General features: G+C 54.2%; 1 protein-coding gene across 1 annotated transcript in view; it reads left to right on the forward strand.

Annotated features, from left to right (window-relative positions):
* Nucleotides 1-251: 251 nt before the first annotated feature.
* Nucleotides 252-26,936, forward strand: part of SLC6A17 (solute carrier family 6 member 17) — a 51,967-nt gene continuing 25,282 nt past the window's right edge. Inside the window, exons 1-5 of the mRNA XM_043575804.1 lie at nt 252-649; nt 18,096-18,468; nt 22,752-22,909; nt 24,628-24,754; nt 25,522-25,703. Coding sequence (XP_043431739.1) covers nt 18,183-18,468; nt 22,752-22,909; nt 24,628-24,754; nt 25,522-25,703 — 753 coding nt within the window. The 5' untranslated portion in view covers nt 252-649; nt 18,096-18,182. The remainder of the gene's footprint in view (nt 650-18,095; nt 18,469-22,751; nt 22,910-24,627; nt 24,755-25,521; nt 25,704-26,936) is intronic.

Below are 26,936 nucleotides of genomic sequence, written 5' to 3' on the forward strand. Positions count from 1 at the left end.
ATTGGGGCCCCATTCTTCTGATAATGGAAGCCACCGTGATGAAGCCCCAGGGTCTGGGTGTCCTGGGGAGGGGCCTCAAGAGGCCGCTCCTGGGTTAGCCCCTCTCCCTCTCCCTGCCCACCCCCTCCGCCTGCGTCGTCGGCCATCAGAGCCTCGCTTGCGGCCCCAGAGCCTCGCACTGACGCGGGCCCGAGCGTGAGTCAAGCCTGCGTCACGGCGCCCCGCCGCCAGGGTGGCCTTTCGGAAAGCGAGGGAACAGTGCGCGCTGCGCTCCGCCCAGCTCCGTTCCGCTCCGCAGAGCCGGCGCGGCCGGGGCGCGGGGAGGGCGACACTCGGCGCTGGCGCCTGCAGCCCCCACGCGCTCCCTCCGCCACGGAACCTGGGTCCCAGGGCTGCTCCCCAGAGAGGCTCGAGCGCGCCGCGGGCGGGATCTGAGTCGGAACCGGCGGCGAGGGAGGGAGCGAGGAGCGAGCAGAGTCGCGTGCGCGGACGCGCGGCTCCGGGTCCCCTCCCAGCCCCGGCCGGTGCCCGCCGCCGCCAGACTCGGGCTGCCCGCGGGAGGGGCTGTGAGCCGGCGACCCGTCGGGGACCGCAGCTGCTCGGCCGGAGTGCAGGGGGTCGAGTCCGCGCGACGGCTCACGCGGGACAGGTGAGTCTCGGGCCGCGCCCTGCCTGCCTGTACCCGGCCAGCCACCGCAACTTTAGCTGTTCTGGCCCCGCCCCAGCCTGGAAGGCCTAAGGACAGAGGTGCGAGGCGGCGCTGCCCGGTGCCCGCCCGGCCCTGCGCGGGCCCCGGGCTCCTCCCGCCGCTCCAGCCGCCGTTGCCTGGCGACGAAGCCCCGGGGCCCGCGCTCCTCCGGCGCATCGGGGGTGCCCAGCTCCGCGCTCATGGGTTCACCCAACGGGCTCCAGCTTCCAGGGCTCAGGAGGGCCCAAGAACTCCGGAGGTAATCCGGCAGAGCTGCAGAGGCAAACGCCCGCGGAGCACCGGGCGGGAGGCCCGGCCGGTTTGGCCGCCCGGAGCTGCGCGCCCAGGGCGCAGTTCCCGCGGGGAGGCTCTTGCGCGGCCGGAGACCCCAGCCTCAGCCGCTCGGCTTCAGGCCCATGACCTTGACAGTAACATTGGCAGGAGTAGCGGAGCGCTCACGCCCGAGATGAATATTTAATTCCGAGTCCGGGAGCTGGACCTCGCTGAATTCGGAGCTAGCGGGGAACCCATCTTCCCTCGAGGGAAGCGCATCTGGGAAGCGAATGGCTGAGATGGGGGACGTGCGCGGGGTGCAGGTCTGGAGAGGGCGCCGTCTCGGGAGAGGCCTCAGCCACATTTATACCTGTGCAACCAACGTCCTCCCAAGCTATGCTCACGGTAGTCGGGGGAGGGTCGCTCCCCCAGGGGCGCGGCTGCCGTGGAAGGAAGACTGGTGTTATCTTTTTAAAGGCCAAATAGCCCTTCGGAAATCCTGAGGCCAGTCACTTGAGGGGGCCCAGTGGCTGTCAAGTGGCGTTAAAAAAAAAAAATGTTTTTGTTTTGTTTTGTTTTTATTTATTTTTTAAAATTTCATTCCTCTTTCCTTCTTTGAGAAATTTGTAACGGATCCTTCGGATTAGGGAATTTCTAACCAGAACTACCTTTGGGGCAATTCAGCTGTGAAAGGGAGGCAGGTGGGTCGGGCTGGGAAGACAGGGTCGTGGTATAGAGAAGGAAGATTTTTCTGAGGGCACTGCCCTTGTTAACAGGAACTTCCAGGAACTAAGCAAATCCTGTAACGGCTCAAAAAAAAAAAATCAACCAAAACTGTAGTTCGAGCCTAACTGTAAGGCTGTCTTGCACATACTGATTGATGTCTGGAGAACAAGGTCAGAGTGTGTTGAGGTTAATGGTAAAGAAGTCTTGTATTTCATGCTGTGCTTACTTTACCCCATGGTCCAGCCAGGTGGACCCATCACCCAGGCAGGAGGAAGGGCTTCGAGGTCACACCCGATTGTCCTTGGCTGTGGCTCATCCATTGGGACCGTCAGAGGTCTTAGCTCCCATGCTGGCTTTTTCTCCAACCAAGCAGCTGTGGCTAAGTAGGTGGTGAGTCTCAGCAAATCCCTGCAGCTCAGCCTGGAGAGTGACTCAGTGCAGGAGGCAAATCGTGCCCACCAGCTCTGATTGGAGTGAGTTCGTTTGGCCTGAGTCACACAGAGTTGTGTGTCAGCTGTTTGTGAGCTGAATGGAGTTCTTTACCAGGGCTTGTAAGCAGCAATGGCCAGGGCTCCCGGAGTTTGGGGGCCACTGACTAGAGGTAGGCAAGTCCTCAGAGTGAGCCAAGCAAAACTCAGGCACTGGGCAGGTGTCCTAGAGCTCTGACCCCACAGGGAAGGCACGCAGAGCCAGGTTGGGGTTGGGGGATTGGAGCAGGGGCCCAGGGGGAGGCTGTGTGCTTGTGGTCGGAAGTGGGCCCAGGGCTCTGCCAGGTGCCAGGGCGGGGTGACCTTGGGCAAGTCACTTTACGTCCGGGGCCTTGGTTTCCTTGGTCATAGAAGAGGGATGGATGCCTGTGGTGCCTTTTCCTCAAGCTTATTTTGAGCCCAGTGCTGGACACGTGGCAGATGCTCTAAAATGTTAATTCCCCACCCCTTTCTTTATGGGCCTTAACCAGAGGTGGTTCTTTCTCTCCCTGCCCTTGTGCCTTGGTGTGAGAGGGGGTATGGAGACAAGTAAAAGTGTCAGGGCTTCACATGTGCTTGCGAAGGACCCCTAATTCAGCTTCACGTTGACCTCTTCCCAACCTTCAGGTCTCCCCAGGACACGCTGAGTAAGAGCAGGGTCATGGACCATGAAAGACTCTTAAATACGGAGAACAAACTGAGGGTTGATGGCGGGGGGTGTGGGGAGAGGGGAAAATGGGAGATGGGCATCGAGGAGGGCGCTTGTTGGGATGAGCACTGGGTGTTGTATGTGAGCGAAGAATCAGAAGAATCACCAGAATCTACTCCTGAAACCAAGAGCACACTGTATACGATGTATGTTAGCCAACTTGACAATAAATTATATGTAAAAAAAAAAAAGAACAGAGTTATGAAGGGTGGGGTGGAGGTGGTGGACATTGCTGTGCTGGGTCTGATGGGTGCCCTCAGCTGTCTCTGCAACAGCTCCAGGGGGAGACTCCAGCACAGGCCCTGACTCCTTAGAATTGTTCATGACCATGGCCTGGTCTCAAGTTGTGGCACTTGCCCGGTGGACTTTGGGGGCCCCTGCCATATGGCCAGATCTTGCCATCCTCCTCCCTCTTGTCCTATCCATCATGGAGTTGGAAGCTGCATGACAACCATCCTGGGGAGGTGAGGCTGGCCTTTCCTGGAGAGGAAAGGAGTGTGTCGCTTGCCTTCCCTGAGGGATCCTGGCCCCTTGCTGTCTCTTTCTGTAAGATGTCTAGGCTTGGTGCTGAGCTAAGATGTGTGTGCCTCAAGAGTGAAAGGCAATAATGGTGCAGCCAGAGAGGCCGTGCTGACCTAGGGGACTCCAGTCTACTACTGGCAGTGTGTGTGTGTGTGTGTGTGTGTGTGTGTGTGTGTGTGTGGTACATGCACCCTGGATTGATGCTCTCCCCACTGGACCTGGAAACAAATTTCAAAGATGATCGAGACAGAGATGAGAGGGTTCTTGAGAAGCAGGCTCCTACTGCCGGTGTGTCCCCCCTTCTCTCGAGCTCCTTTCCGATCTAAGTTTGCTGCGGCAGGACAATTCATCATGAATCCCTTTAAGGCTGTTAAGATAAGCAGCCACATAGTTTAAAGGGAAGGTGGATTTGGGCTTTTTTTCCTGGAAGCAGATGTGAGTTATCACTCACTCCTAGGCTGGGCTGCAAGAAGTTCTCACAGCCAAACATCTGGAGCACCAGGCAGGGAAAAGACTCTGTCACTCAGCCCCTACAAAGCCCTTGTGCATCACCCTCCCCCACCTAGCGTCCCAGACTGTGTTAGTGTGGGTCTGCGGGTCTGTGTTAGTGTGCTACCCTAGAATCAGGCAGGTCAGTGGCCTGTGGGGAAGCGCCTACTTTGTGTGCTTTTATGAGGGGCTGGTGCAGTTCTGGATTCCAGGAGCTCATGCCGTGCTTGGCAAACAGTGAGAATATCCAGGTTTTTCCTGAGGCTTCTGTGTTGCACTAAGTGCTTTATTCGTATACCACCTCGTTTAATCTTTGCTACAATCCCAGGAGATGGACATTGCTCTCTGCAGTTTACAGATGTGGGCCTTGAGGTTCAGAGAGGTTAAATCATTTGCTGAAGGTCACACCAGCAGTGAGTGGCAGTCTGAGAATTTGAACTCAGGTCTGGCAGATTCTTAACCACTTCACAGTAAGTTCTTAATAAATGTTTGCAGACCACCTAGGCATTTATACCCAAATGAGGCTGTCTAAACCTGTGGGTCTAGTTCTTTAAGCTAGCACCCTGAGGAAGGGAGAAATGGGCCTCCACCAATGGGAATTTGGTGGAGAATGAACATACCTAAACTTCTAAGGTCTGTGGTGCCAGGGGAGCTGGGATCCAGCGGGAGATCCTAGGCTCCATCATGCTGCTGCATTGTCCTATCTTGTCTTGCCCCATCCCCACCCCTACCCCGGCTCTACCACTCCTGACCTCATTCCTTAAAGTTTGTCCAAGTCAAGGGTTGGTGCTGGAAGCAGTGAGGGAAGAGTCAGAGCACAGTGGATGTCGCCCTGAGGATTTCCGCATCTGCAGAATCAAGGACGGTCAGTTGCTGTTGGGAGCTCTGGTGTGTCAGATTTCTCTGCTGGAGAGTGTGTGCCAGGGACGGGCAGCAGTTTCTGGTGAGGCCCCAGACTCCAGAGCAAAACTGCGAACACTCCAAGGTTATGCATGGCAGCCGCTGGCTGGCGTGGGCTGCTCAGAAGGACGCTGCTCGCTTCTTCATCTTGTCCCGTGGAGAGCCCACTCTCCTCACCCTTGGGGTTCTGCCACTGGAGTCTGGGGCTGTGCTGGGAAAGTTGGCATCAGATTCTTCCTGCTTCTTCATCTATTTCCTCTCTGAGAAACCACCATCCCTGGCAGGACAGGCCCGTATTGTCCTAGCCTGCGTGGTACGTCCAAACAACCCTTGATCTTGGTGGGGAAGTTCTTGTAAGTGAGGGTGGATAACTGGAATGTAAGCATTGATGTTCCCCCACCCCCAGAGGACAAAAACGGTTTTCCCAGAAGCCCTGGCTCCACAGGCAGCCATTTTGTGGAGACAGAGTCCTTTGAAAAGTCCCCCCATCCCCCACCCCCATGAGTTATTATTCAAGTTAAAACACTGTTCAACTATGGATACATCCAGTTGTTAAAAGAAATAGATATTCACCGTGCACAGAAAACTTACAGGTGAGCACATCAGCTCAGGTGCAAGATGGATTGCTGTACCCTATTGTTCTCATGTTCACAACCAGGTACATTTTGTTGGAGCATAATTCTGGGTCAGGGGAGTCCTGGGCAGCCTGAGTGTCTAACTTGGGAGTTGAGACTTAAAGCCCTATTTGCTCTGGGACCTCTTGTGGAGTGAGGGTGGGGCAGGCACGAATGGGAGGAAATAACGCCCCAGCTCCTGGGCCTTGGGGTCATCTCATCAGCTGCATTTGTGCCCCCGAGCTGCCTCTGTGCCTTCCAAGGCTACTCACAGTTCATTTGAAGATAACAAGTTGCCTCTCCGTGTACTCTGTCATTTCTAATTACTGGTTTCATGAGAATTTCCACTGGATTCTGTGCACCACTAATTTGCCACCTATTCTTTCACTTACAAATAGAATTCATTGGTCCACACCCCCAGATTCCTGCTGGTTGCATTTTCTCTTTAATTATAAGACTCCTGGGCTCCTGTGGTTTTAAATCCCACTCCAGGTCAGGAGTGCTGTTTGATAAAGCTACCTGTCAAGGGAAGTGAACAGTCACCTGCTGGAGCGGCTCCATCAGGTGCTGCCAGGTGAGTATCCAGTGGGGATGCAGACCTCCTCTTCCCTGGGGGGTTGGAAGGGAAGGAGAGCAGGTGCAACCCAGCACCGGAGTCCTGAATGGCCTGGTGGGCGCTGTCCACGGTCCTGGCACACCACCGAGACGACCTGCCTGCTAGTAATTTGGGGACTCCTCTAGAGCAGCTGGAAGGAACCTCCTTGACCAGTCCCCCAACTTGCATTGTGACATTGGCTTTGGGAAAGGACCTGGCCAGATGAAGAAGCTCCTAACCTCAGGGAGAAATGGTGGTAGATGGACTCACCTCACTGTTGACTTGCTGAATGAGATTCGGGTATATCACTTTGCACCGTGTCATGGTACATTGGAAAACTTCCTAACCAGTGCCGCAGATGGGTAGCGTGGGGTCCAGAAATAACGATGCCTCTATTCCTTGGAGTTGCCTGGAATGGCCTAGGGTGCCGGGACCACTTACCCCAGTGTGCCATATCAGTGTTCTCTTCTCCATGTGTCATGATGTACAAAAGATTGGAAAGCACTAGAATATCAGAAAGAAAATGGGCTACAGAGCTCAGGGGCCCACAGTGTGAATCTCCACTCTTTCACTTCATGGCAGGGTAATTTTGTACCTGATAGTTTTCTTCCCTCAGCCTGGGTTTCTTTGTAAAATGAGAATTACATTTTTATCCCAAGTTGTTGGGGGTATAAATAACATATGTAAGCATAGCAGCTTTTCAAAAATACTTGCTCCCTTCACTGCGATCGGCTGTCCTGTGACCTGTTCCCAGTAGCGGCACTTTTCTGCCCATCTCTCCACAAAGCTACACTGAGGGTTGATGAGGAAAGAGCCACAAACCCTTCTCATTCCCAGGAAAGAGACATCATGTTGGGACTGTAATTAAGGGTTTCTGATCACTATTCCTTCAAGTGCCCTTCAGCAGTCTGGTGGGTAACACAGGTAATTGGACACCCTTGGTTCCCTCTGTCTCTCTCTCTCTGAGGCAAGACAAAGTAGTGGCTTTAAGAAAATCCAGGTCCGGGGCGCCTAGCTGGCTCAGTCGGTTGAGCGTCCGACTTCAGGTCATGGTCTCGAAGTTCGTGAGTTCAAGCCCCGCATCAGGCTCTGTGCTAACAAATAGCTCAGAGCCTGGAGCCTGCTTCAGATTCTGTATCTCTTTCTCTCTCTCTCCCCCTCCCCCACACATGCTCTGCCTATCTCTGTCTCTCAAAAATAAATAAATGCTAAAAAAATTTTTTTTAATAAAAAAAGTTTTTTTAATTAAAAAAAAAACAGAAAAAGGGGCGCCTGGGTGGCGCAGTCGGTTAAGCGTCCGACTTCAGCTCAGGTCACGATCTCGCGGTCCGGGAGTTCGAGTCTCGCGTTGGGCTCTGGGCTGATGGCTCAGAGCCTGGAGCCTGCTTCCGATTCTGTGTCTCCTTCTCTCTCTGCCCCTCCCCCCTTCATGCTCTGTCTCTCTCTGTCTCAAAAATAAATAAACGTTAAAAAAAAAAAAAAAACAGAAAAGAAAATCCAGGTCAGAGAATTTGGACAGATACTGTGAGGACCCATCTGTTACCACCATGGGCCTCTCATGAATGAGGAAAGAAGGTAGTGAGGTTTTCACTCCTTGCTCCTGGAATTTTATTTTAACACGTGATTTTAAAAAACTTTTGTCTTTTTCCAAATTGGGACAGTCCCATAGGTTGTCTACCTGTCGGGGACCTGGTATGTTCTCCAGCACTCTGGGGCTCTATGTTTCCCTCTCTCTCTAAAACCTAAACCTCACCCACCGCCCCGGCTCAGGTCACCATCCCCTCTTACCTACCCTCCCTGTGTCTTCACTTGTCCTTCAGTCATCTTTTTAAAAACGGTTGAGTCACATCACTCTCCTGCTTGAAAACTTGAAACGGCTCCCTATGAGCCTTGAAAGGAAACCCAGTCCTTTCCATGCTCTGCAGGCCCTGCCTACTCTGGAGTCTAGCTATCCTCCTGAAGGCACTTCCCATTCTTCCCTTGTTTAGGATGCCCTAGGCCCAGGTCCTTCTTTCTAGTCCTCCTACTCACCAAGCAGGAGGCCTCAGGGCCTTTGCACTTCCTGTTCGCTCTGCCCTGAATGCTTTCTCAGGATATTCACATGGCCCATTCTCACCCTCCATCAGGTCTTTATCAGAGTGTGCCCTCCTAGTCCCTCTACATATTGTAGCACCCCTGTCTCACTCCGTCCCCTCACATTCAATATTACATATTTATGTGATATGTTTATATATACTGGAGATATATATCTATACATATGGCAGTAATTATATATTTGTCTGTTTTTAAATTTATTTATCTATCCTGGGAGAGACAGAGAGAGTGTGAGTGGGGAAGAGGCAGAGAGAGACAGAGAGAGAGAGACAGAGAGAGAGACTGACTTTCAAGCAGGCTCCATGTCACCAGTGCAGAGCCCAACACAGGGCTCGAACCCACGAAACCATGAGATCATGACCTGAGCCGAAACCAGGAGTTGGATGCTTAACCAACTGAGCCACTCAGGTGCCCCATATCTGTCTGATTTTTGTCACTTTACCCTAGAATATAAATCCCACAGGGGAGGGGCACTGCTTGCTCTGTTCTCTGCTGTGCTAGAACAGGGTCTGACACATAGTTAGTGTTCAATAAATATTGGTTGAAGGAAGTAAAGGAAGCGGGAAGTCAGTTGGAGCACCAACACCCCCTCCAGCCCCCCGCGTCCTCGGGCACCCACATGCTTGTCACACTCTGGTGCCAGGGCACCGCAGGACAGTGGGCAGCTATGCCCCTAGGCTTGGCCACACCCACTTTCCCCATGTGCTCACGTGAAGGGGCAGCTGGTGCCAGCTCACGGTATGCCGACTGCATCATCTCATCTTGTCCTCATGACCAAGAGGCCCTCACTTTTGGGGACTTCTCCATCTTTTCAGGTCCAGAAGCCAAGACCCTGAGATTCTGTGTTCTTTCCTGAAGACTCACAGCTAGTAAGTGGCAGCAGGACTCAAACCAGACCTCCCTGCCTCCAAAACCCATCTTTCTGTGATAGTGTTGTGGTTTAGAGTCAGATCCCAGAGTCAGACTGTGCTGGTGTGGACCCAGGGCCTCCAGTTTTTGACTTGTGCCCGTGGACCTGTCGCTTTGTTTCACCAGTTCCAAGATGCATTTTTTTTTTTTTTGGCACACCGTCACATCTTCAATTCAGGACACAATGTACAGTCAGTGGCATCTCAAAATGGCTGTTGATCAGGTGGCAGTGGTGACCTGGTTGGGTGAAAACCTTCCATTGAGCCTCTCCGGTAAGTTCAAGAAAGCACCAGCATCGCAGGGCCAGCGGTTCAATGAAATCAGCAACCAGTCCCGCTGAGCCTCTCCTTCTTCATCTGTAAGATAGCAGTAAGTGTGGTGCCAAACTCATACGGTTATGGGCAGGGTTTAAGGAGATAATGGCTGCTCCACACAGTGGCTGCTACAGAGCCAGCCCTCAAGAAGGATCCCTGTGTTGTTGTTTGTTGTTGTTGCTGCTGCTGCTGCTGCTGCTGTTAATGATGACACCCCCCCACCGCCTTCAGAAGTTCCCTTAGCGCCTAAGTTCTGGCACAAGGTTAATGCATCTGTGGGGTGGTCATGGCATTGCTCTTGCTTTCACAGCGACTAGGCATGCCTTTCCCCCTCCCATGAAATGGTAAAACTGAACCAAAAGATTTTGTTTGCACTGGCCCCACCCACATATTCCAGTGCCAGTTCCTCCCCCTCTGGACCATCTGCCCCTTTTCCTGCTTCCCTTCCTCCTTGACTAAGAAAACAAAATACCAACTGCAGAGAGCACGCTCGGCAAATGTAACAGGAAGGTGAGACGGGCCGCAGAAGGTTCTACTGGCTCCTCTGCCTGAGCTGCTGTTTGCAATGGTCCCACCAGCCTCGTGGAACACTCCGTGCCGAGACGGTGCCCATCCGGTGTGTACCTGTCTAAGGTGAAGGCAGACCCTGTCTACAAAGTGGAGAGAGTGAGGCACAAATAGTGGATCCTTTAGAAGAGGCAGAAAGTCAGCGAATGACGGCCAGACTTCTTAGCTTACCTTTGCTTTACACTGCCACGTGGGGCGTCTTTGGGACACTGTGTGTTTTGGGGATGGGAATATTGCACCAGAAAATAGGAAAGTTTTGAAGCTGGGGAATTATGTCAGGTTCTGGAAAACTGGGGGAATTCAGAATGCACCTGTCATTCATGCACTCATTCACTTCCTTCATATCGCATTCACTGAGCACGAACAATAGTAATACATGAGGATTTGGTCTACAACAAATCTGTGAAATGGAGTCAGAAATTCCTGTTCTGTTTATTTGGCTTCCCAAGAATCTTCTCTTTCTCTTGCTATCCATGTGGTAACCAGATGCAGTTGGTAGGTAAGCACTGTTCCCTGTTGTACAGATGATGACAGAACAGAAAGCTGGATTCCAAGTCCCAGGGTCCTCCCCACATGGGCTTCTGGGCTGCACTTCATTCATACCCCCCCCCCACGTCCCCCCCACCCCCCGCTCCCATGGCTGGGCCACGCAGGCATCTAGTAGGTTTAAATGTGACTCAGTCAAGTGTGTTAGCTTTTTGTCCTTGCTGCTGTTTCAAAGGTGAAGGCAGTGGTTAGGATTTCAACCTAGGAAGCAGGTTGCTCTTAGAGGGTGGGGTGGCAGGAGCCCTGGAACATCTGCAGGCGTCCTATTCCGCCCTGTGTGTGCCAGGCACCGGCTGGGCTGGGGGCAGTTGCGGGTGGACGCAAAGCTGGATATGCTTTGGTTCCTGCCTTCGGGGAGCTCCCTGTTTAGAGGATGAATCGGGGGTGTGCACAAGGAGTTATACTAGAAAGCCAAACATTCAAAGCGTGGAAGAGTATTACAGGTTGCGTGCCGAGAGGGGGAAAGAAAGGAGCATTACTTCTCACTTACAGCATCACAGAACGTGCGACAGAGGCGAGGTGGATCTTGAGCTGCACCTTCAAGGTCAGTCAGTGAAAGTATAGCTAGCCCCTCTGAGCCTTTGGTTCTTCATCTGTAAAATGGGAGTAAGTGTGGTTCCCTTCAAGGGAAGCTTCAGGAGGCAGACACCCGGGGAGGGTTTTCTGCACAGGGGCCCGGCGGAGAAGTGGCAGCTGAGGCTGGGGAATGGAGAAGTGGCAAATGTCTCTGGCAAGGGCCGTGGGCTCTCTCCCGTGGGAGTGGGGTGATGTGGTATTTCAGGAAGCTGCCTTTGAAGGCCCAGAGGACAGTGAGCCTGCTCCAGGCATCGAACTGAGAGAAGGGCTGAACCAGAGCACAGGGTGGGGGGGGGGGGGGGGGAGAGGACGGGCTCAAACGTACTGACGGGGCTCTGTGCCCTCGGCATGGAGGGGGAGGGAGGGAGGGGTCCAAATGGTGCTGGCCAAGAAAAACCAGGAGAGCAGCCATCACCAAGGCCGGTCAGGAGCAGTTTGCCCCAGGTGACTGCCAAGAGGTTTCAATAAAACAATTAAAAATAACTTGTAGGACAATTTGTATCTCTGATAACAGTCGACCTGCTTTAGGCTCAGCTGAAGCCCAGAGGCTCCGAGGTAATTAGGAGAATTGTTTGGGCCACCACGGCTTGTCTTGTCGCATGGAAATCAGGAAGCTGTGTAGTTGTGTGAGAGACAGAGAGACCCCGACCTTGCTTCCTTCTTACCTCTGATCAGCCTAGAGTTAGTTGGACCCTGGCTTTATGGCTGGGGCCACTGGGTGTCCTCCCACTGCTCCCCGCTCCTGGGGGCTCTTCCCAGCTCTCCGTTGTAGAGGTTTGCATTTAAGAATGTGCAGTACTGTCCCCAGAGCTGCGAGACCCAACAGTGGCAAGATACGGCGCTCCCCGTGGGGCTGAGGGAAGCAGGGCCCTGGGGTGGGGGGGGTCTGTCGTCATCTCTGCCGCCTGCTTTCCCAAAGATGGTGGCCTCACCACCCAGTCCCCCCCGGGGGGTCTGGCTTGGAAAAGAAGTGATTCCCTGGGGTTCGTCCCCGGGGTTACTGGTACAACCCTCCCGAACGAGAGAGACTGTGACCCCAAGAGGCGGGTGCTCAGGGGGCCGACTGGACACCGCGTTCCAGAAGGCCCCCACCTCGGGATGCTTGGAGCGGCGGGGCGGGGCCTGGCCCCAGTCACAGGGTGAGCGGCCTCCCCTCACCCCTGAGGTGATGGCCGAGTGCCACGCTTTGAAACTTGTGGTGGAGCCGTCAGCCCTCCGGCAGGGGATATTTTTACCTGTCTGCCTCCTAGTCGCACAATTTTTTTTTTTCTTTTTAAGGAGCTTCACTCCCTGGTGCTGCTTTTCTCACGCGAGCTTCTGAGCTGCAGGCTGCATCTGTTGCTAAGTGACAGGTCTGGCCCCAAGGGCTCTCTCAACTCTCGAGCCCCCCCTGCATTGTGCTTTGAGTAATTGAGGCCCTTCAGTGCCTCAGAGCTCCATCATCTGACGCGCTGCTCCTGGAATCAGCTTCACAGCCTACCCCAGCTCTTGAGCAGGGGCAAAATTGGAGTACGGCTGGCTGGCTGTCACAGCGTCCCCACGACACCCCAGTGAGCTCTCAACTGGCAGAGGTGGTAGGGCCTCGGAGATCATGAAGACCAACCCATTTTACACACGGGGAAACTGAGGCCTAGAGAGGTCAGGGCAATGGTGCCAGCTTGCATGGTTGGTTGGTGGGTGGTCGGGACCAGCACCTGGCCGGCCTCCTGATACCTGGATCACGGCTGGCTCCAAGCCCCGTAAAGTTAGGGGTAGAGAGGAATCCGCCCCTCCTGGATCCTTCTCTGACCCTGCTGCTCGTCCCAGGTAATGCGTCAGGGTTGTTGGCTGGGTACACGCTGGGTTCCCACGCCCTTGGTCTGCAAGCTTACCTTTCACCAGCCCAGGGGCTCCAAGGGAACTGGGGGTTGCGGGAAAGGATGATCCATACCACTGGTGCTGTGTCCTCTTTAAACCATGGAGGCAGCGGAGGCGCGAGGAGACTTGGGACTGCCAGCCATGTGATGTGAGTCAGGTGCTGTCCTGCCCTGGGGCGCAGCTGCCTCACCCGCTTCCCGGGCTGGCTGTGAATCCAGTGAGATGACGAGGAGAGGCAACATTTGTGAGCACTTGCTGGGCTCCTGCGTGGTTCTGAGACCTGTGCGACCTGTTCTGTCCACAACGTTGTGAGGTGGGAACTGCTGTCCTCCTTTGACGGCTGAGGAGATGCAGCTCTGTGGCCTTACGAAACCTGCGAAGCCAGGCAGCGGGTAAGCAGGGAGCTGGGATTCGAACCCGTGCAGTCTGGCTTCTGAGCAGTGTCACCACCCCATCCCGTGCCAGGAGACGGAGTACAAAATGTTTGCAAGTGATTTCAAACCATAACACATATGAGCTACAGCGTGACTAATAATATTGCTAGACTTTACTGCGAGGCCATGTTTTTTTTATTAGTAATAATGTTGCTGATCTTTAGACCCAAGACCAGGCCTTTACCTGCTTCTCTTTGACACCAGGTGAGGTGGGTGGGCTGGGCCTTGTGGGGTGCTGTCCCAGCAGCCTCAGGGTGGTGCCAGCTCTTGGTAACAAAACCCGACATTTCTGAGGTGGTGGTGTTGGAAAACGCTTCTCTCCATCTCCACCCCACTTCTGCCACAAACTGACTCTGGCTTTTGGCATTTATGTGACCAAACATAAATGGAGGGGGGTTTTTTACATTTTTTAAATGAAAAACAAAAAACAAAAAAGCAAACAATGCAGGGTTTCCCAGGAGCAGGGTCCTTCCTGGTGCCAGGCCCTGTGCTGGGCACTTTGGATGTGTCTGCTCATTGAGTCCCCAGGGCAGCCCTCCCTTGGAGGGGACAGCTGTCATTATGTAGACCCTCTGCACTCCCCCCCCCCCCAGAGGCCTGACGCCTGCATAATTAAAGCGAAGTGGCTGCCCACCTCTCTCAGAGCACCAGCCAGAGTCCTTACGGTCGGTTGTGGTGGTGGAGGACAGGGGCTTTGAAGACAGGCAGGCCAGGGGTTGAGCGTTTCCATTTATTCATTCACTCACTCACTCGACATCTGTTTCCTGAGTGCCTCTGCTTGAATGTCCCCTCCTCAGGGATGCCTTTCTGGACCATAAAATAACAGCCCTTCAGTTTGCAACACCCCCTCCCCCACCCCATGTTATTTGTCTTTATGTCACATATCACCACTGGCCTTTATATGTTTGTTTCTTTCTTTTTTTTTTTTTTAATTTTTTTTTCTTTTTTTCAACGTTTATTTATTTTTGGGACAGAGAGAGACAGAGCATGAACGGGGGAGGGGCAGAGAGAGAGGGAGACACAGAATCGGAAACAGGCTCCAGGCTCTGAGCCATCAGCCCAGAGCCTGACGCGGGGCTCGAACTCACGGGCCGTGAGATCGTGACCTGGCTGAAGTCGGACGCTTAACCGACTGCGCCACCCAGGCGCCCCTATGTTTGTTTCTTTCTTTAGTATCTGGCCCTTCCACAGGAAATATAAACTCCACGAGGGGAAACATTTTGCTTATTTTGTTCACTGCTCTATCCGTGAAACCTAGAACAGAGCCTGGCACAGAGAAGGCACTCGGTAAATGGATGTCAAGTGAGTGAGGGAATGAACGAATGAATGAAAGAAATGGGAGATCTCAGACCCAGGTCCATCTGATTGCGAAGCCCCTGCCCTCACCACCACTGTCTTCGTCCTGTTTCCCACCTCCCTGCTGAGTGTGACCCAGTGGCTTTGGGCAATTGGCTTCCTCTCTGGGCCTCAGTGTCCTCATACATGGAATGGGAATATTGCTAGGGCCCCTCAAGCTTTAATATTCTAAGTGTCAGACACTTTTGTCACCTGAGCATGTTCCTGGGCACAGAAGGTTCTAGTCATGATTGCAGCCCAGGCCAGTGCCTCCGCTTGTAAATTTGTGCTTTTCGTCCTGCAAACCTGACGGCACAGGGGGCCTTCTGGCACGCATCTTGGGAAGAAGGAAGAAGCTCCCATCGTGCCTGTGGTTTCTGTGATGCTGCTGTGGCTTTACCGGAATGTGCCGGTTTTGTCCTTGAGTCCTCCTCGTCTGAATGACGCTCTTCCCTCCTGCAGAACTTTCTCCTGTTGGTGACGAGAGCTGCCACTCTCTAGGCTATTTTTGGGAAAGCATGTTCTCCAGTTGGTCAGCGTCAGGATAAATTCTGCATGCTTGCGGGAATCCCCTTTGGTTTCCTCCAGTTGTGGGATGATGAGCAGTAAATCGTACTTAATGCATCGCGGACTGTTCTCATCAAATTCCACGGCAGGCAGAGTACCTGGAGACAGGCTCTGAGCTGGCACCCTGGTAACTGCAGTCTCCAGACGGACCCCAACCCTTCTCCCCAGTTCTAGTTTTTGCTTTTTAATTTTTTTAAGTGTTTATTTATTTTTGAGAGAGAGACAGCAAGTTGAGAGAGAGAGGTGGGGACAGAGGATCTGAAGCAGGCTCCGTGCTGACAGCAGAGAGCCCGATGTGGGCTCAGACTCCTAAACCATGAGATTATAACCTGAGCTGAAATCCAGAGTTGGACGCTTAACCCACTGAGCCACCCAGGTGCCCCCCACCCGCCCTCCAGTTCTAGTTTTTAATAACAACTCTTGTTTAAGGGGCACCTGGATAGCTCCGTGGGTTAAGTGTCTGACTCTGGATTTTGGCTCAGGTCATGATCTCACAGTTTGTGAGTTCAAGCCCCGCATCGGGCTCCATGCTGGCAGTGTGGAGGCTGCTTGGGATTCTTTCTCTTTCTGCCTCTCTCTCTCTCTCTCTCTCTCAAACTGCCATTGCCTGTGCTTAGGTTTTCTCCATTTGAGTGCCCTGGGGACAGGGATCTGCTGACCGGGGAAGGGGAAAGGGCTCATCCTGACAGTCCAGACAAGAACAAAAGCCTCCCCATTGCATAACTCCTAGGGGCACCATTCCCTTAGGTCGTGTGGGCAGGAGGAGGAGGGCTGAAAGGTCCCCAGACACACACTCCCTCCAGGACGCAGTGGAATGTTTGGCTGGCCCAATGTGAAGTGGAGTCCCAACAGAGAGCTGTGTTTATTTATTTATTTTTTTAATTTTTTTTCAACGTTTATTTATTTTTGGGACAGAGAGAGACAGAGCATGAACGGGGGAGGGGCAGAGAGAGAGGGAGACACAGAATCGGAAGCAGGCTCCAGGCTCTGAGCCATCAGCCCAGAGCCCGACGCGGGGCTCGAACTCATGGACCGCGAGATCGTGACCTGGCTGAAGTCGGACGCTTAACCGACTGCGCCACCCAGGCGCCCCGAGAGCTGTGTTTCTTATAGGGAATTCTGAGTTCTTTTTGGCAGGCTGGTTCTGTCTGGGTCACTGCAAAGCCCAACACCTCGACCGTTCCTGGAGTGGAAGGGGGAGTCACCAAAGACTCACGGTTTCCCTTCGGGGAGTTGTCACCTGCTGCTGTGGTCCATGGCCTGGCCCAGGGAGGACTGGCTAACCACACAGACCAGCGTGGACAGTCCCCGTCTGTCGGGTGTCCTAGCTTCACTACACGTGTAACAGGATCCGGCTGGCCAGGTTCCCTTGAAGTTTGGGGCTTTACTGGAGTCAGCCAGGAGGTCCGGGTCAAGCTTCTGCTGCACGGTGCCGTTGCCCGCGCTGTTCCGATGCTGCAGACCAGGAGGACAGACTTCCAGAGGCGGCTCCTTCCCCTAGTAAAGCGATTACCGAGCCGGGTAATTTACATCCCTAGAAAGACACAGGGCAACTGCAGGCCGGGGTGTACGTGTGTTTAATTTTAAATCCTCCAACCTCCCCTTAACGAGGAGGTGCTTTGAAACACAGCAGCATGTTGATATCCTTCAAAGGGCTCATTTCCTTGGTGCTTTATTTCTTTAAGGGAAAGCCTGAGAGACGGATGGGGAATGGCAGGAGCAGGGGAGGGTTTGCCTCCCCCGCTCGCATCGTGCAGACATTATCTGCTGTAAAACTGTCACCGGAGGATGGAGAACTGGCTCTTGGCTGCAGTGGCCCTCAGATAATGTCAGTGCTGAGCGATGACCCAGCATTTGTTGGCACTAAGCAAACACCTCTAGGGCTTTAGTGCCAGAATCCTTAGCAGAACCTGGTCAGCGCTCCTGCCTGGGGAATGAAGGTTCAGATGTGGGGCTGGTGTTCAGGGTCCCCAAGGTGAGAGCTCTAACCTTTTGGGTTTTTTTGTTTTGTTTATGTTTTATTGTTTTCTTGTTGTTGTTTGTTTGTTTTCTGTTTTTGTTTTGCAAGCATTAATGTCCCTTTTAATCACTAAGGGTTCTGTAAACATACAGAGAATGGTTCGGTAGGTCTGGGGTGGGCCTGGCATTCTGCATTTCTTTTCTTTTCTTTTTTTTAAGTTTTCTTTTATTCATTTTTGAGAGAGAAAGAGAGAGCAAGGGAGAGAGGCAGCGAAGGAGGGTGAGAGAGAGAATCCCAAGCAGGTTCCACACCATCAGCACAGAGTCCAGCGCAGGGCTAGAACCCACGAACCATGAGTTCACAACCCGGGCAGAAACCCAGAGTCGGACGCTTAATCAGCTGAGCCACCCAGGTGCCCTCTGCATTTCTAACAAGCTCCCTGTGATGCTGCTGGCCCATGCGCTGTATTTTTGAACAGAAAGACCCCAGAGAAGGCAGACACTGGTTTCCCAGGGTCCCATCAGATGGTTCGGCTACATAGCTAGAGCTCAGGAGGGCTAGGACTTGGCCACAAACCTGCACCACCTGGGAGGAGAGGGCTGTGGGGGCCTCCGAAGGGCCTGGAACACTTCAGGATATGTGGTTACGAAAGGGGGCAGTGGCATCATGGATGCCCCTTTATTTGGGTTGGGTGGGTGGGTTGGCCCCTCCTACCCCGTTATGTTTACCTTTCAGGCATGCTCAGGCAGGGCCTGTGAGAAAACGGAGTCTGCAGACTTGGAGCCCCTCGGTGGGTACCCCCTGACAGGGAGAAAGACAAACGCAACATTCCAGGCCACTCACAGCCCAGCCTCCGAGTATGTGCCCGGAGTGATGGCGGATCTGGGTCCGCTCGGGCTCCCCACCTCTGTGGGATGGTCAGCTGATCCTCCCCTGCTCACCTGGTCTCACAGGTCCCTGGATGAGAAGGAGCTGACAGCAGCTGAGCCCCACCTTCTCTGAGTGCCGGGGAGCGGGGCTGCGTGGCCCAGGCGGCACCAATGCCTAAGAACAGCAAGGTGACCCAGCGTGAGCACAGCAGTGAGCATGTCACGGAGTCGGTGGCCGACCTGCTGGCCCTCGAGGAGCCCGTGGACTACAAGCAGAGCATCCTGAACGTGGCAGGTGAGGCCGGCGGCAAGCAGAAGGCGGCAGAGGAGGAGCTGGACGCGGAGGACCGGCCGGCCTGGAACAGCAAGCTGCAGTACATCCTGGCCCAGATCGGCTTCTCCGTGGGCCTGGGCAACATCTGGAGGTTCCCCTACCTGTGCCAGAAAAATGGAGGCGGTAAGAGGCAGCCCTGCCTACCCCAGGGGGGCCTTGCAAAGGGGCCGGGCTGAGGGGTGGAAAGGGACGCCCCTTTGCTGATGCAGAATTGGAGCCCTCATAGGGTGGAGCTCGGGAGTCCAGAGGAAGGCTCCCCAGAAAGAGCTAATGGTTCATAGCTACCAAGAGGCTGTCAGGCATGATGATGCTAAGAACGTGGGCTCTGGCCCGGGACTGCCTGGGCACAAACCCCAGTGCAGCCAGCCGGCATTGCAGCCCTGTGCAAGTTGCTTGATCTCTCTGTGCCTCTCTGTCACCATCTGTAAAATGGGAATAACAGTAGATCCTGCCTTACAGCACGGTTGGGAGGATTCGGTGAGCCTTCTGTGTGGAATGCCTAACACTGTTATCTGACGCATAGTAAAGAGCAACTGTTGGCCATGACACTTAAAGGCTTAGCGGGTGCCAGGCACTGCTTAGCACTTACCGGATATTAGGCCGAAATGCATGAAACTGCTGATATTTAAGTGTCTGGGACCAACCAAAGCACCCATTTCATACAGTTCAGCCATCGAATCCCCCTAGTCCCTGTGTGAGGAAGGAGTTACTGTCATGGTAGAGACTGCAACATGGAGGCACAGAGAGGTTAGGTATCTCGCTCAAGGTCACACAGGTAGTGATAAAGTAAGGATTCTAACCAGAACAGCTTGGCCCCCAGAGTCTGAGCATACCTGCTGCCTCCCAGGTAGGAGGGGGCCTCGCACTGCCCCCCGAGTTTTAATCCGCCTACAGGATCTTGCCCCTGGAATCAAACCCCTTCTACTAACCACTTCTAGCCACCCAGGTGGGTAGCAGCCCCCCGGGCCCTTATCCTCCGGCCCGTCTGAGGCAGGCTGGAATGTTTCAAAGGTAATTTGGTTTGAAACCAGGGGAAAACTAACAGAAAATAAACACAGAAAAACCTAGCAGGCTGAAAACAAGGACATTTACAAGCTCAGACATCTGGTCCTGGGAAAGTGATTGGAGCCAGCAGAGAGCCCTTGTGCCTCCTAGTCCCTGTGGCCTGGGACTGCCACACTCCAGCCTGATGGGTGGCCACGGCTTTGTAGGCATTCTCACCTGACTCCTTTTCTCTCTGCTCTGTGGGACTCTGGCCATGTAGCCTCTCCCAGAGGTGCAGCCCCATTCAGGGATGCTCCCTCCTCTGCAGAACACTCTCTCGTCCAGAGGCCGAGCCTGGCTGGAGACTTCCCTTCTTTCCAATTTCTGTTGAAGGGTGGGAAGTGAGCATGCCCCCTTGAGCCGGTGTAACTGAGGCCAGAGGCTTTTATCTTGCCACTATGGCACCATTTATTCACTGTATGCTCTCCATGCTTTGCAAGGTCTTCCCCCCACCTCTAATAACTCAATAAATAGCTACCAATTAGAGCTTTTCGCCTATATGGCATGGCCAGACTCAGGTCACTGAGTTGATATAACTCTCAGGATTTTGAGCTCCCCATGACTCATTCCTGCCCCCATCCTTCCCCCCTCTCTGATTCCTAGAGTCCCTTTCTATCTCTGCCTTTGACTCCAGTATTCTATGGGGTTTATGATAAGTCATCTTAAATATTTTTGGAAGGAGATAAATTATCATGTTTCACATACAGGAAAGAGACAACTATTCGGTCCAAGAGTGGAAGCTCTGTGGTTCCGAGCCGTGAAGGATCCAGTTCGACTTTGCTTAAATCTGGGTGGGAACTCTGGAACTCTGCTTAGCGCGGCTAGATGCTGACCGTTTCTTTATTCCGTGTCCTCTTAGTTTGCTTTTTTTTCCTGTTTATCTTTATGAAAAGAGGCAAATGTTCATCAAGTGCTTACTAAGGGGTAAGGAAGTCAGTGAATCCTTGAAACAGCCCTGTGCCATAGGGGTAGAGTTGAAGCATGTGAAATGACCGTTTTTGTAAGTCAAAAATGGTCAGAGATCAGCAGTTTCATGTGGTTCTACCTAATGTTATTATCCTTTTTTAGGCAGAGGACAAAACAGTGGTGTAGAGAGATCAGGTAATTGGTCCAGAATCACACAGCTAGTAAGCGGCAGAGCTAGGATTCAAGCCCAGGGGGTCTGGCCCCCCCCAGATCTCAGCCCCTACTTAGTACGCATCTCACCAGGCTGAGACCAAGGTGGTGCTTCAAAGCCCAGAAATAACCTCAGGGTGTGCCGGAAGCAAGACCTAGACTATAGACCAGGACAGAGACTGGAGAGATCCAGGAGGCCTCAGAGATCACACAATCTTACCTTCCTAGAGCCATGTTCTGTGGAACTTCTAACACCGTGCACAGCACTCCTGGCTGTTCAGGCTGACGACCTGAAGCTCCCGAACGTCCCTGAAACGTCAAAGGAGATCAATCTAGTTGTGCCTCCAGGTTGTATTTTCTAAGGCGGTAGAGGGTGCGTTTCCAAATGATCTCAGCAAAGGTTGGTAAGAACAGTACCTCTGCCTAACCAGCAATTCTCACCCAGCCCCCAGCCCCCGAGCGCTGCGCGTGGCTAGGCCGTGGCCCGGTCAGGAGAATTGCAGCCAAGTCAGTGCCCTGGGCCTGGCGCAGGCGACCGGCCCGAGGGGCAGGTGGCGGGTTGCCAGGGACCGGTCTCTGCTGTGGGGCCGCTCTTTGGACAGCACGGATGTGGAAGCTTTCCCTGGTTCTTTGGGGCAGAGGAGAGAAGCATCCCCAGAGGATGCCAGCCTACTCTTCTGCTACCCCGAAACCCATCTTTCTGCACATCTTGCGCCACCCAAGGGTGTGTGGGTGAAATACGAAACTAGGGAGGCTGTGTCCCTGTGCTTTTCTGCATGTCACTTCTCTCCTCTCTCATTTCCCCGAACCCCGGACCAGGAGACAGAACCGCGAGTCCTTCGGGCCCACCCTCTTTTCAGGCTGCTTGTTAGCGACACGTGGAATTTACGTGTACGTGTGACTGTATGCGTGTGGATGTTTAACGAATCAGATGCTGTTGTGTAAGGTTTGGTGGGTAAGTCCTCCCCTGGAGGACTTTCCTGATGAGTTCTGTCTGACCCCTCCCTCAGCATGCGTGTGCTCGGTTGGCTGTGTGTGACTGGTCCGTGTGTGTGTGTGTGTGTTCATGTGCTGACGTTGCTCGTGTGAACCTGAGGGTCTTGCCTTCCAGACTGTGAGCTCTCCTGGGATAGCGGCTGTGCCTTCTTTCACCCAAGTACCCACCCCCCGCACCCCGCACATGCCAAGCGCATGGTAGGCCTACAGTCAACAGCTGACTGTTGCCGAGCGCTGGGTCTTGTGCCCAAGAGACGCCTGATCCCCCGGGGTTCTTTGGCAGATGGGACACATACGGATGTCATGTTATGGGGGCCAGAGCCATGTGGCTGGGGGTCTTCTGGATGCTCCAAGCTGGCAAGGCTCGGTCTGGGGGTGCTGGGTGGCCCTCATGGCACTGGTGACGGGGGCTGTGTGACAGCATTGCTAACAGGACTGGGTTGCTGGCACATCGCTCAGCAGGGATCGCTCATCTGTGTCCAGACACGATTTTAATTCTCCTGCTAACTGCCCTGTCACTTGGAATTGAGATTGTGTCTGCAGTGAGGCCAGGGACAGTGAGTTTAATTTCTCATCTGGAATCTTTATCAAGATCCATCCTGTCTATCCGTTATGATCCTCTCGGCCGTGCTTTTCTGAACTGCTAATTTCTCCCTCGTTCCTCCCAATTAGCTGTAGATTAATGGTGATGCTGGTCAGACTCTCTCTCCCTGGAGAGCTTCCAAAAGCTCCGCTTCCTGGAGCTAACCGGTCTGCTGTGTCAGCATCTGCTTCAGATGCGGGGAGGGCTGTGCCCCGGGGCTGTGCCTCTGGGGGACGAGGGAGCAGGGTCCACTCCATCTGGGGCTGCCTCTCTGTGGGCGGGAGGGGGTGTGAACAGGTGTCCACAGAGTACGTCGGGAGGGGAGAGTGTGTCTATTTGTGATTTGACGTGTGGATTCCTGAGAGTGCGGCATCTGTCTGTCTGTCTGTCCATCTCTGAATCCAACCTTGTGAGCGAGAGGCACGGACCTACATCTAGATCCCCCCTTAGCATTTCAGGGCAGAGGAGTCAAGGGGGGAGAAGGAGGGCCTGGGCGGCCAGTGTGTGGTGGGCCACACGTATGAGCCAGACCATTCCTGGAGGAGCACAGGACCGCTGGCACTTTGGGGGTGATCAGAGATGTGGGCAGGTCTGCAGGACATGGCCGTCCTCCTTTGCCCTGGTGCCGTGCTCCGGACACCCCGTGATGCTCCTCTCTCCTCCCCAGGTGCCTACCTGGTGCCCTACCTCGTGCTACTGATCATCATCGGGATCCCACTCTTCTTCCTGGAGCTGGCTGTGGGCCAGAGGATCCGCCGTGGCAGCATTGGTGTGTGGCACTACGTGTGCCCCCGCTTGGGGGGCATCGGCTTCTCCAGCTGCATAGTGAGTCGGAGGCAGACACTGGGCACTTAACCGGCAGGCAGAGGGGCCGCTCTGGGGTACGGGGCTTGTAGACCGGAGTCTTGGGCCAGGGCGAGGGCAGGAGGGAGACCCTCAGCGTGAGAATTGTTTCCAGCCGGTGTCTCAGGGCCACACAGTGCCTAAATTACTGCCCGAGGCAGGATATAATATTGGGAATTGTTGCCAAGGAGGAGAGGCTGGGACATCGTCTCGAGGGGGTGCCTGGGACATCTCAGCCGAAGTTCTCCGTGGACACGTGGACCAGTCCCAGATGCCTGTGCTTCCCAGCCCATCAGCTCCCCGTGAGAGAGGCCCTTCCTCTCTCCTTGACTGAGGAGTATTTCAGTTGGGCAGGTGTGTGGCGGGAAAAGGCAGTCCTGGGGCGTGGGGGTTCCTTGTCACTTTGCTGTGCACATGAGCAGCGTTGGAGAAGGTCTCAGTTGAGAGCCTGTGGCCGACCCGGCTTTGGAACAGCGGGAGCCGGGGACACCCCACGGGCCTGGAGGGGGAACTCCGTGAGGCTCATTTACGGGCCTGGAGGTGAGGTTCCGCTTAGCTCTCGAGGTGAGGAAACTGAGCTTCCTTTATGGGCAGAGCCCATGGGTGCACGTGTTCACACCTGCCTCTGGAAGGAACTGAGCATTCCGTTAGGCCTGGTAGCATGGCCAGCCCAAACCTGTCTCAGGCAGAGACTGGGGAGGGTCTGTGTGGCTCCCACAGTCATGGCGGGCATTACCTCTGCCCAGGGAGACACAGCCAAGTACAGCATACCCTGCCGGGGCTGGCCATGTGTACGCATGTGAGTGTGAATGGGTCTCCCCTTGGCCTGAAAGCACCCAAGTGAAAGAAGTGCGGGTCCCTCTCCCTCGATATTGCGGTTAAGGTGTGCCGCCCGAGCATCTGCTCCTGCACGCCAGGGCTTATGACATTGATGCGGTAAAGGGCCCTCGGTGCTCACGCCGATCAGCATTACCGAGCAGGCCGCTGGAGGCGGAAGGGGCCTCTCGGCATCCAGAGCGGATACGGCCAACCCCCGTGCGTGAAAGCATTGCTTTCTGAGAAACCACTCGGACCCTCGGTCAGAATCCGTGTACTCCTATCTCAAATGCAATTCTGCCAAGGGTAGCGATCATGTTTCCGAGACATGGAAAGTGACATCTTTCTGGAGGCGGGCTGCTGACAGTACCGAAGAGTGGGGTCCTGAGACGAGGGAGGACGTAGGAAACCAGGAAGAAACATCCACGAAAGCTCAAGGAACACTGCAGTCTGGGGCCATTGTCTGTAGAGGCAAAAAGCGAGCGGGCCTCCAGGGTCCCGGAGGGCGGCTCTGGGATTGTAATCCTGAGTCATCAGGAAATGATGGGGAAGTGCTTTAAGCATTTTTAGAAGAATTTCAAACTGGAAAGGATTACCATTTTAAGAGTTCATTGCTTAAAGGAGAGATCTTTAATATCTGAAACATTCTTTTGTGGATTCCCTGAATACCAGATGAAGGGAGGATTAGGAAGAGGCCCTCAGTGCCTGTGTCTCATCCCTCCTCCCCCTCCTCCTCCTCCTCTTCCTCCTCCTCTTCCTCCAAGACTGTGAGCAGTGTTGTGTGCAGTCAGCCGGAGCCTGGGCCTAGGATGGGGAGTGGGGGTGGGGTGGAGTTGCCTGCAGCCTTCATGACCCCTCCCCCGACCATCGACCATTGTCCCCAGGTCTGCCTGTTTGTTGGGCTATATTATAATGTGATCATCGGCTGGAGCATTTTCTACTTCTTCAAGTCCTTCCAGTACCCACTGCCCTGGAGCGAATGTCCTGTCACCAGGAATGGGACTGTGGCAGGCAAGTATAGGACCTCCTGAGTATGACCAACTGGGTTCTCCAGCCAGCCTGTCTCAGGAAGGGGTGGAAGGAGCCTCAGAGGCTCAGGCAGAGATTTGAGACTTCATTGACTTGCTGTGTCGCCTTGAATAAGACACCTACCTGACCCACGTTTCCTGTTCTGGTGATCCTTGCCAGCCTATCCCGTAGAGTTCTTATGGGGACTGAATGAAGTGAGTGTAGAGAAAACTCTAGAAATTGTGACTTGTGTTTAGTTGTTACAATCCTGTGTAACTCTAACACCATCCTGTCTGGAAACAGCCTTATTTTGCATGCCAGTCCTATAAAAGGCCAAATGATGTATCCCACCTCACAGAGGGGTAAACTGAGGTCCAGAAGCAACTTTCCTGTGGTTGCACTACTGATTTAACCAAGGATCTTGGATGAGAATCCAGATGTCTGGCTCCTAGCTCAGAACCTTTCCCAGGGAACTTGAGGCCAGTTCTGCCTAACCCTTGCTGTCCTCCACCGATGGAGGCGGGCAGGGAGTGGCATGTGTGAGAATGCAGCCAGGTCAGTGTGTCCCAAAGCCTCCTGGGCCCCATCTGGAGCCCCATCTGGAGGCTTCAGGGTCTGCCAGATCCTGGCTAGCCCAGAACGAGCACAGTCCCTCCCTGCTCCCCACACTCAGCTGGCCCCTCGCCCACTGCTGCCCTCGTTGGGGGTCAGGCAGAGGAGGGGGACCCAGAGCCCCGACTGAGGCACTGTGGCCTTTGCTGCTGTTTCAGTGGTGGAGGCAGAGTGTGAAAAGAGCTCAGCCACCACCTACTTCTGGTACCGAGAGGCCTTGGACATCTCCAATTCCATCTCGGAGAGCGGGGGCCTCAACTGGAAGATGACCCTGTGCCTCCTGGTGGCCTGGAGCATCGTGGGCATGGCTGTGGTCAAGGGCATCCAGTCCTCCGGGAAGGTGAGTCAGGAAGGGACTCGGGGCGGGGGGTAGAAGAGCATGGAAGGCAGGGGTCTGAGGACACTGGGATATGCTATGCAGGGTCTGTTGGGTGGGCTTGGCCTCTGAGTGGCTCAGGATGATGACACAGCCCCCCCCCCCCCCCGCCATGGAGGCGACGGGAGTGTCACTGCTGGATTATTGCCCACCAGGAGGGGGTTGGAGTGGGCTTGTGGAAAATCGTTGCTTTGAACGCTAGCCGCCTCTGTGCTCAGATAACTCAGGCCTGCTCTGCAGACTTGAAAGGAAGAAAAAGCTGGGAGTGCTGACCCAGGGACATTCGTCTACATCCTAACCCTTAAGGTTCCCAAGCAAAAGCCCTAGAAGCATCTGCTCTGAGCACTTTTTGGTAAAACTCAGCAGCTCGCCCTGTGGAAACGAAAGGGCTCTTTGAGCAGGTGCATGCTGTGAGTGCAGGCACCTTGGGGCCTCGAGGACAGCTCTCCGTGGCTCTCTCGAGGTGCAGTCCAGCCAGCCCCACACACCTTCTCCCAGGAGCTCAGACCCCTTTCAAGTAAGGGCCCTTTCTTCTTTGGCATGTACAGTATTCATGGACTGTCGGGGCCACAAAGGACATTAGGGACCCCGTGGCCTAATCCATTCATTCTACAGATGAGTGAACTGAGGTCCAGAGCGGGGAAGGCACCTCAGCTGCGATCAGGCGGCCAGTGCGTCCCAGAGCTGGAACTAGAGCCTTGGCCATCTGTCTGAGGCTCCAGGTGTTATAATGGACTCAAGAGTAAGGAAGTTGAGCCTTGGAAAAGTAGAGTGTTCTCCACCTCTTCCCTCTCCAAAGGCCACAAAAGTAGCTGAGACTTCGTGGCACTTATCAGGCACTGCCACATGTCTGACTGCTTTGGGTCCACAACACTCTTATGAGTTAGGAAGCATTACACCCATTTTATAGATGAGGAAATGGAGGCACACAGAGGTTAAGTGAATCGCTCGAGGTCACATGGTTGACAATGGTAGAGCCAGGATCAGGACTCAGGTGGTCTGGCTCTGGACACACCCGCTCTTTACCTCCAACACCATCCTGCCCAAACGACCCTCTTGATTTGTTTCAGCGCAGCAAACATTCCGTGAGCATCTCCTTTGTGTGAGGCTCTCTGCCAGGCACGTGGGGAATCTAGAAGTGTGCAAAAAATGCACATGCTAGAAAACAGCACACAATTTATGGTCATAAGAGGCAGG

The sequence above is a fragment of the Prionailurus bengalensis genome, chromosome C1, assembly GCF_016509475.1.
Source record: "Prionailurus bengalensis isolate Pbe53 chromosome C1, Fcat_Pben_1.1_paternal_pri, whole genome shotgun sequence".
Classification (NCBI taxonomy): Eukaryota; Metazoa; Chordata; class Mammalia; order Carnivora; family Felidae; genus Prionailurus; species Prionailurus bengalensis.